This window comes from Balaenoptera musculus, chromosome 5, assembly GCF_009873245.2.
Source record: "Balaenoptera musculus isolate JJ_BM4_2016_0621 chromosome 5, mBalMus1.pri.v3, whole genome shotgun sequence".
Lineage (NCBI taxonomy): Eukaryota > Metazoa > Chordata > Mammalia > Artiodactyla > Balaenopteridae > Balaenoptera > Balaenoptera musculus.
The window spans coordinates 34,615,775-34,625,873 of NC_045789.1; the positions used below are offsets into that span (position 1 = coordinate 34,615,775).

The 10,099-nt window shown below is 55.9% G+C and overlaps 1 protein-coding gene across 8 annotated transcripts in view; it reads left to right on the forward strand.

The window, feature by feature from the left end:
* FHDC1 (FH2 domain containing 1) overlaps positions 1-4,493 on the forward strand; it is a 40,286-nt gene extending 35,793 nt beyond the window's left edge. For 7 of the 8 annotated variants that reach the window (XM_036853505.1, XM_036853506.1, XM_036853509.1 and 4 more), the window contains one exon: positions 237-4,493. In XM_036853505.1, coding sequence (XP_036709400.1) covers positions 237-2,255 — 2,019 coding nt within the window. In that variant the 3' untranslated portion in view covers positions 2,256-4,493. The remainder of the gene's footprint in view (positions 1-236) is intronic. The other variant, XR_005020053.1, reaches the window with a different exon arrangement.
* The last annotated feature ends 5,606 nt before the right edge of the window (positions 4,494-10,099 follow it).

Here is a 10,099-nt window from a genome sequence, read left to right on the forward strand (position 1 = left end):
CGGTCACGCCCACGTTGCTTGCAGAGAACCGAGGCCTCCAGCCCTCCCGGCACCCATGCACGTGCAAACACACATTCGCACGCAAACACAGGCCGTCTCCCTCAGTGAAACAAATGAGCCAGGTCTCTCCTCCAGCCTGTGTCTCTCAGTGGGGTCTTAGGGTAGCTGTCTCTGGAATTGCAGTTGGGTCCCATGTGTCTCATGCATCTTCTGGCTTCTCTCCGTCCCTCCTTCAGGACAACCACGACCGCGAGGTGCAGGAGCTGAGGCGGCTGCAGCGGCTGAAGGAGCTGGAGCAGAAACGGCATTCCTGGACGGCTGGGGAGCTTGGATTCGGCCGGAGCAGCAGTGAAAATGACGTGGAGCTGTTGACTAAGAGGGGCGTGGAGGACCTGCCCCCTTTCCTGCACTCCAGGCCCATCAGCCTCTCCTACCGGCCCCCCAACACCCGCCGCTCCCGCCTCTCCCTGGGCATCACCGCTGACCGGGAGCTGCTGACCTTCCTGGAGAGCTCCACTGGCAGCCCCGAGGAGCTCAAGTTCCACAGCTTGCCCCGGAGCTGCCCCCGGCAGGCCCCGGCCAGCAGAGCCCGGACGGAGCCTGGAGAACAGAGGGACCAGGGCTCCAGCCCAGCACACAGACCTCCGGCCTCGGAGGGCCAGGAGGAAGCCCCCCACCCCACCTCCGCTTGGCCGAGCCAGCTCCTGGCCCCGGGGCCTGAGGAACCCGCCTCCGCTTTACCCCGAGTTCGGGGCAATGGGGTCAGCATCCTCCGAAAGAGGAACAGCGAGCCCGTGGGCCTGGGTCCTGTGCGGTCCCCTCCACTCTCGCTGTTGGCTCTAGGGATTAGGGAGCATGAGCTGGTGACAGGTCTGGCCCAGTTCGACCTCCAGGCTGCCAAGGGCCCGGAGGAGCTGGCCCCGCTGACCGTGAATGACTTCAGCCCAATGGAGCTGGCGTCCGTGGGGGATGAGAGCCCGCAGTCCCTGGGCGCCAGCAACAGTAGCCTGACGCCCGTGGGCAGAGGTGCCCAGGGGGGTCCCATCCTGGCCCCAGGGGATGGCAGCGCTGCCCCGGATGAGCCCATCAGCGCGGCTCCGGTATCTGAGGGCAGCAGCGACCCCGAGAACCAAGATCCTGGGCCTCTGTTCTACGTCTCGGACACCACCGACTGCTCGCTGACCCTGGACTCCTCGGAGGGAACCAACTCCAGACCCAAAGGGGCGGATCCGGGGGAGGGGGGCGACGGAGAGGGCTCCGTGTCCTCCAGGGCCGGGGAGACGGGCGGCAGCCAGGTCTCCTCAAACCCCGCCCGCAACCAGCCTGCGGAGGCTGCCATTGCCGCCTCCGCCTCTGGCGGCTCCGTCTCGGGGAAGAGCGAGCCGGGCTGCGAGGGAGGCCTGCCCACGGACAGGACGGCCAGAGGAAGGGAAGTGATGGCCCCGAAGAGGAGCCCCCTCAAACAGGCGTCGGCGGGGGCGTCCAGGGCGGGGCCTGCCCGGCGGGGCGCGGGGGCGACAGGGCCGGTGCGGGCGCTGACTGGCTGGGAGAGCGAGAGCATGCGCAAGGTCGTGCCCATCTCGCGCGCCGGCCGCGCGCCCCCCGCGGGCAAGCGTCTCCCTCGCGAGGCCCCTGGCGGCGCTAACCCGCCGGCGCCGGTGTCGCGCCGCAGCTCGGTGCTGGGGCTCCCGAACGCGTCGCCCGGGAGGCCATCGACGGCGGCCCGGCCCGGGAGGGAACCCCCAGCGCCGCCCAGGAGCTCCTTCAGGAAGCCCAGCGCCAAGCCCCTGCGCAATGTCCCGCGGCAGAAGCCCGAGGAGAACAAGATCTGCCGCTCCGGCTCCCAGGGCCCCGACGGCCCCGAGGAGCCGCCCCGCGCCTCGCCGGCCCCTAGCGCGCCCCGCGGCCCGGCCCCGGTCCCCAGCTTCGCCCGCAACACGGTCGCCTCCTCGTCTCGGTGTCAGAGGACCGACTCCCCCCCTGCGGCCAGATCCCCGGGCCTCACCCGGACTGTGTCGCAGCGGCAGCTGAAGGTGAAGGGTGGCCTCGAGGACGCTGCCCCCAAGGACAGCGGCGCCCTGCGGCGGGCCGGCAGCGCTCGCGCCCCCCGGAAGGGGCCCGAGTCGGCCGAGGGCCCCGGAGACAGCGCCCAGGCCCCGCCGAAGGGCCGCGGGGCCGGGGAAATGGCCTCCTTCCGGCTGAAGGACGCCTGTCGGGGGACGCTGGGGAAGGGGCTCCATCCCTTGTGGAAGTGAGGGGCGTCCGCGCTCCCCTCTCGCCTCCTGGGGTTCGGGTGGTGAGGACTGACTTCTGTGAAAGGCCGACCCCGAATGTCTATTCCACATAAAGTCCTCCGCCGGGGCCACCTGCCAGTGCTCCTGTCACCGAAGGTGCAGCCGTGGGGCCCGCCTACCATGCCACGCTGACTCCGGCTGGACGGACGTCCCGCCGCCATGGGCAGGCGTCTCCGCAGCGCCCAGGAGGTGGACCAGGCGGACCCCGTCTCCCAAACAGAACACAGAGACCCGTGAACGACTCAGACGAGGAAAATGACTTTCCTGTGTAACAAGTAAAAGAAGATTTGGGGCCAGTTTTTATATATCAATGACTTATTTTTTAATATAAAAATTAAACGTTGTTTTAGTTGGTTCCTTTCACGGAGTGAAATGCGTCCCAGGGGGAAAATGGTGAAGATGTTTTTATCTTCCTGTGTTCCCTGGCCTCAGGGCTCCACCTGCCCACCCCGTGCATAGCTGGCAACTGGACTTCCGCAAGCCCTTGGGTGTTCTGTGGTTGGCCCCGTCTTCCTGAAGACTTTCTTCTTTGCTCATCTCACCCTGCTGACTTTGGTGAGGGTTTGGGTGTGGACAGGAGGGAAAGTGAGACTGGTGGACGGAAATCGGGTGCTCCCGTGTGTTGGGACAGGCACCGTGGGCAGTGGGGCAAGTCTCCCCTGCAGGTGGGTGGCAGCCCCTGGGAGAATGCTGAAGCTTCCAGAGTTTAGAGGTGCCATATCTTGATGGAAGGTCATCAGGGACTGTTCAGCTGAGCACATCTTTCCCGTTGTGTTTTCTCATTTGAGTATCTGTTGCAAAACTGAGTGAAGGCTGCTATGACCTGTGTTCGCTCTAGTTAACAGGGAAGAATAAACCCTTCAGTCTCCCACTCTTTCCTTTGCTAATGTGACCTGGAGCCTGGAGAGGAGCTCTCTCCTCTCACCTCTCTCTCTCTCTCTCTCTCGATGATACTTTTTAATGTTGCTGTCTATTGTTTGGTACAGTGGTTTTAAATCCTGAGAAAAACCAGATCAAGTTCTTAAAAACAGAGCAAAAAAAAAAAAAAAATGAAATTGCTTTAAGAAGATTTTATATTAGGAAATTTTTGAAAAAAAAAGTCAGGCTTCATTCAAAAGAAAGAGGAAAACATGTACTATTTCTACTCAGTGCCTGTTCACTACTTCCCTTTAACTAATTGGGAAATGGGGGAATTCTTGAAACTTTTTTGTTATTTAAAAATTGCCCCCCCCCCTTTTTCACTTTTGATCACTTGTTAGTGAAACTTTGTTTCAGATCTGACAGCAGTAGGTGGATTTTGGCAAATATAATGTATTTGTGTTGAATCCATCAGGTCGATGTTACAGTCTCCCTCCTGTAGAATGTTGCCTTCCATTCAAATTAATTGGAAACTCTGAGCTTCCATAAGTTAGCTAAATTGAAAAGGTAAACTTCATGGTTGAAGAAGTAAGGCACTTGACCACAAAACCTCTTGTAAAAGCAGCCCTCAGTACGTATTTCCAGTGCTCCACAAAGATGAATCCTGAGCCATTTTTCACCATCTCAAAAAGCCTTAAAAATCATGTATTTAACCATGCAGACAAAAATGTTCAAACCATAGGGCCTGTGAAAGAGGTCAAAAGTTTGTGGATTTGTGGGTAGTGCCAGGGTCGGGACCCCTTGGCGGGACCCTAGAAACGGGGGTCAGAGTCCCTGTTCCATCACTGATGCTGTGTGGTTTTGGCAAGTCACTCCCTCTTCTTAATCCTTTGTTTCCCAGTCTGCAGAAGTAGGGGCATGGCCTCGATCATGGTCTTCAAGGGTCCTTCAAACTCCAAGAGTCCAAGTCATCATGGAAAACCAAGGACCCATGTCTGCCCTGAGATCAGCTTCCAGAACTAACCCCCAGCATCTCTACAGCAGAGGTCTCACATAAAGGGCCGCTCAGAAGAAAGCACCTTCAGAATGAGTTGTTGCTTTGATATCTAATAAGCTGAGTTTCCTGAGAAGTGGTGTTTTGCTTAGCCCTATGGACAACTTGTATGCATCTGTGTGAACAGGTGATCATTCTATTACCTTTTATTGGTAATAAGCTTGGAAAAATAATTTAAATATATAATGCAGAACTGTAAATAAGTTTCTATATAAATTTAAGATAAACTGAATGTATTTAAAGGTCCATTTATATGTTCTTTTATGTAATGTGTAGTTTAATAAAGTTCCTGTTTATGGGATTTGTGTTTTCTCCTTGGCTGCTTCTGTGGATATGTGTGCTGTGTGATCCCAGTAAAAGAGTGTGTCATTTCCTGCACAGAGAGAAGGCGGGTTGCAGGAGGTGCCAGAGGGCTGGGATACAGCAGTCCTATCTTCAAAGGGCTCAAGAGCCAAAATTCAGCTGTTGATGTGTATCTTCTTGGTAGCACAGAACCTGCATTTCACCGAAGGCCCAGGGAGTGGGCCTTGCGCCAGACCTGGGATGTGGGCATGCATCTGACACGTGGGCCATCCATGGAATGTTCAGCACCTCATACACGCTTACATTATTCCATGTTGTGGACCAAGCTTTGTGTAATCTCCGTGGGGCCGGCAAGTCTGGATCTGCTCCTGTGTGTTCACGTGTTTTGGCTCAGGACGCTGTTGGGAAATAGCAGCTCACCTCTGTGGCTGCCTCAGGAATAAGGGAGGGAGGCGTGCTTTTATTTGAAACACAGTGTTGGTTTGAAAAGAAAGGGGGATTGTGTGTAAGATGAGCCTCATACCTTGGGGTTTCCTATCAAGTTTTAGTCCTAGTTACTCTCCCAGTTTAGCTGACAGTGGGTTAGAGGAAGATCCCAGGGTCAGGCAACAACGGACGAGAGAGTAGATGACGTCCTTGTCCTCATTGTGAGTTGCTGCCCCGTGGACATCTGTAGCCTGGTTTTGCCTGGGTTGTAAGCAGTTTGGGGCACTGGACCCCTCCCTCTACCATCATGTCTGCAGTACCAGGGCTTACGGACCCAAACCAAAGCAAGGCATTTTATTTCCACAGTGAGTCTCAAGAAGTTTTCTTTATACCCTTTATTGTATGGCTTTCACAAGGAACCTGGGTTCTAGTCTTCCTCCTGAAGATTCTCGTTGAAACCAGGGACCACAATTTCGTAACTGTTCATTCAAGAGTCTGCATATTTATATATTATGGCCAGAGGCTCCAGAATGGTTTGGTAGAACTATTAATTCAGGCTTCTGAGGTGCACAAATCCACCAACTTCTGCCTCTAAGGATGAAGTATCCTTCCTCTATCTCCTCCCATCTGGCAGTGATGACATTTTGCGATTTCACAGAATTTTCTATTGAAACTTAAACTTTAGTCTTTTGCTTCATGCTTCAGTCCCGCCAAAAAAAATAGAAGAGATTTTTTTTTTTTCAGTGTATGTGTCCCCAAACTGTAAACACGTACGCCAAATTTGGCATAAACATAAGCCAAATTTGAATATGAGACATTGCAGCTGGTCACTAAGTACTTCTTAAAATTATTTGGGCCGTGAGCACAAGCAAAACGGGTGACAATGGGTCTGCAGAGCCACCCTACTCAGCATCCAAGGAGCCACAGTGCATAGCTCGGAATGAATCCGGCGCTGACTTGAAAACATAACCCAGAGCAGCCTCTCCCTGGGGGTGTTTTCATCTGCAAATATCTTCCAGTAAAATGCTCTATGGCTCACTGGATCGCCTCAGTGAAGACAAAGGTAACATTCTTGTGGTTGTAGAAAGTGGCTTTTCTGTCTTCTAGGCCAGAGCCCTGCAATGAGGCTTTGGCTTTGTGGTTGGTAGGTAGGACAATTGGACCCCACTGCAGGAGGGGTCACGGCCCTAAGCAGCACTCACAGTCTCCTTATTCATGGGCCTTGACCAAGGGCCCTCCGAGAGCCTGGCACGACCTGACCATCAGCCTGTGGAATGAAGCTGGCTCAGCCTGTCCATGAGGATGCTGCCTGAGGTCCTCTTAGGCACATTCATGCCAGGCCTCTGCAGTCAGGGCCTGGGCTTTGTCCCCAGCCTCCTCAGAAACATTCAAAGCTGAGTCATAGAGGCGGTCCCTACCTTGCAAGCAAATGATGTTCCCCACGTTTGCTCGCAATTAGATTTGAGCATTTCAGAATGCACATTCCCCGAGCAGCCGTGTCATGCATTATAGGTAGGTTTCCAGGACAGCCCATTAGAAACGTCTTTAACCCCTCCATGGTGGACTGTGGCACCGACGTTTCTATAGAAGAGAACCTCACTTGTAACGGTGCTCCTAGAGGAAAACACCAGGGTGCCGCAAACATTCCTCCCCTACTTCGTGGCATCGCGGAGAGGTGCAGGCACTGCCACTGAGGACACCAGTCATGTTCACTCTCCGCTGCTGGACAAGAAAGAGCCTCTCCACTCTTCAGGTCACACACAGAAGCTCCCATCTCCTAGGCCAACTCCAATAACTATGGGCCATTTCTTGTGGGAAACTACCTTTTGTCTGTCCTTCCTGATGGCACACTGGCCGAGTGAAAAGGGGGGTGCCTTGTGCTTTCAGTTCTCCAGGAGAAAGCCTGGGCTCGGCCACACTCCCTTAGCCTCCTGACAACCAGCAAGCAGGTGGCAGGGTTGTGGCGAGGACAGCTGTGTGGCCAGGGCCTGCCGTCGTGAGCCAAGGGCAGCCAGCCGTGGGGCCAGTGGGCTGCTTCAGTGAGAGCCGGCTCTTTGCTGTGGGCAGTAGGCTCTCCACAGTGATCCCTGACCCCTAACAGTGTCGGAGCACCAGTGGCACCCACTCGCCCTGGGTAGAGTGCTCCAGCGTGCGACAGGTCACCCAGGGCTGCTGGGGGATTCCCGGTCCCACTCCACACCTACACCAAGTCAGCATCTTTCTGGTGGGGCCCCAGATTTGCATTCAACAACTCCCCAGCGATTCATTTTTCACCCTGCTTTTGAGAACCAGTGGACTGGAGAGAGGCCAGAGGCTGGGCTCTGAGGCAGGCCGTTGCGCTGTTCTCCGGCCTGGACCCCTCTTTGAGCCTCTGCCGGGCGAGGCAGGCGCTTTTCCCCTGGGCAGGTGATGCGGCTCACTCTGAGCTCAGTGCCCGGTTGGGAGGAGAGCCGCCCCTAGAAGCCTGAGGAGGTGGACTAATCTGGATCTTGCAACAGAAGCACCTCCGCTGGTACGCTTGGCCACTCCTTTGAGTCTGGAGCTCTCAGGAACGCAGCATCGGAGCGTCCGGAACAGCGGCTCCAGGGGACCATAGGAAGTGACGCTTCACTCGAGCCTCACAATGGCTGCCTTTTAGAAAGATTATAATTCAGTGTCAGTGAAGCAATTTGCTAAGAAGTGCTGAGCAATGCCACACCCGTTTGTGTGCCCGCGGTGAGATTTTGTCAGCAAAGCTGCTCTTTGGAGCCCTGCTCCCTGGGCCTCTTGGGTTCTGGAGTTTTCCACAGCCTTCATGAGAGTCACTGCAACTGTGTTCTTGGGAGCTTTGCCTGGCGGCCGCGGTTCCTTCTCCCGCTGAGAGCCGGGGCCGGGCGGGCGCATCTGCGCTGACCTCACCGCTCAGGAAGGGGGTGGGGCAGCTCTCCAGGGTGCTGACTCAGTGAGGCCGGAGCTGGCGCCCTCACGCGAGGCCTTCAGGCACGGGAACTCGGCCCGCTCTGCCCTGTTTTAGGGTGTAGGAGCCCTCCCTGAAAGGAGGACTGGGCCCTGGGTCTTTCCAAAGCTGTCAGCACAGACTAATTCACCTTCCACTGCTGTGTGCTGTAAACAGCTCCCCATCAGACCGGGAAAGTTGCCGAGGTCTCGACAGCCTGGCCACTTCCAGGGACAACCGTTTTGCCAGTTCAGGGAGGGCCGTAGAGGTGATCGAGCTATAGCTGGATTAAAACGATGGTTCGGCCTTGGAAGATGCTCCAGCAGAAAGAACAGTAACTCCATTCAGCTGTGGCTGAGCAGAGACGGCAGCCTGGCCGGTCAGCTGTATTTCCCTCTTTCCCAAGGCACCAGCGGTCCGCATCGGCCGATTCATCCCCAGGGAGGAGAGGGAAGGGGTGGGCTGCTTGCAGGGCAGGCTTCTTGCCCCAGCTGAGAGATGGCGGAACAGCCTCCCCACCTCCACAGGGCCTCCTCCTCCCCAGTTCGGGTTTGACTCCTATACGACAGAAACGAGTCACCAGATCAGCACCTTATCTAGGCCAGTAGCCCCTGAAGGCCACTTTTTCCTCGCGGGGTGGTGGGGTCACCTCCTGGGAGGCCCAGCTGTACCTTAATATGTCACAAGAAGAAGCTTCAAGACAGTCATCCTTGTCATTGTGCCAAGAAGCCCTCATGGAGGGCCTCCTGGGAATAGGGCCCTCTGTTGCCAGGTCAGCACCGCTCATTCCTCCTGGATTTGACCATGTGGTAGGAATGCAAGGACAGTCACCTTATGACAGATTTTCAGCAGGAGTTCAAGGAAAGCTTGTGATTCTGGAAAGCTGTGAGTCTTGCAGGGATTCTAAAACAGGGCGCCCAGACCTGTGCTGTCCAGCGGCTGCTCAGAAGCCCAGGCATCTCCAGTCCAGATCAAATACTTCTTTCCTCCTCTGACCCTTTGCTTTGGAAATCAATCTATCCTCCCCTGAATTCACAGAACACTTGGGGTTATAACACTGATCCCCAGCTGGCTCCGGGACTAGGAGTGTGTGTGTCGGGTGCGGACGGGGTGATGTTTCATCTGTGGAGCACTCCTAGGCCCAGCACAGGCCAGTATTAAGTGGGTGCCCCACGTGCACATGTGGGCAGATGGAATCGAATGGGTGAGGGGAAGACTCAGGGACCTGTGCGCTAAGGGAACACGTGATCGAGGACCACGGCCTCTGTCTGGACTTGGCCTTGGTAGATAAAGGTAGGGCACCCAAGGCTCCCAGCAGAAGGCCCCATGGAGGTAGCAAAGGGCTTCTGGGAGAGGAGGACTCTGAGAGGCCAGAGAAGGGACAAGAGCAAAGATAAAGACAGTGCTGGGCACCGCAGGCACTAGATCTGCACTTCACACTGAGAGCAATGGGAGCCTCGTGGCCACCTCGCCAACCCTCCGGCCTGTTGGGAGGCAGCTGGACACCCCTTAGCCGCACCCTCGGGCACTGAGAGCAGAAAGAAGCAGCCACCGGACACATCAAACATGACCCCGCATCCTGGATTTTTACAGAGTGCCGGCACATTTCTGGGGATGTTGGGGAGATGGACGTAGCTGGGTGCCTGCCCTCCGTGGGCAGCTAGGCTACTGCCCGCTCTGCCATTTTAAAAGCTGTGTGACTTTGGACCAATTGCTTAACATCTCTGCTTGGAAATCATAGCCCTGTGTAACTTCAGAGCAGTTGAGAGGGTTAGATGGTTAAACATGCTGGATAGTATAAATGTTTGCTGTCATCACTATTCTAGGTCAGAGCCCACACCTGGCAGCTTCTCGGGGGTCCGGTGATGGGGGCTGGCTCGCGAGGAGGCCCAGAAACCCATGTGCATCCGGCACAGGGACCAGCAGTTTCCAGAGCAGCTTGCTGCCTCAGTGCACGAGGTCCTCACCTGGACTCTGTCCCTATCTGGCTGGGCGATCTGGTCACTGAACCCAGCTTTGCCTCTGCTTCTGCTTCCTCTCCCTGAGCCGAGTAATCAAGGCTCCATGACACCTGCCAGTACATAACTAGGCGACTGTGTCTAATTTATTGGATCTATAAAATGCATCTGCTTCCAAGACCCATGATCTCACTCTCGAGACCACAGTCTTCAGGGGATTCCCTCCCACCTGTGACTCCTGGTGTCCTTCCTCTGGGAAAATATTTGCCCA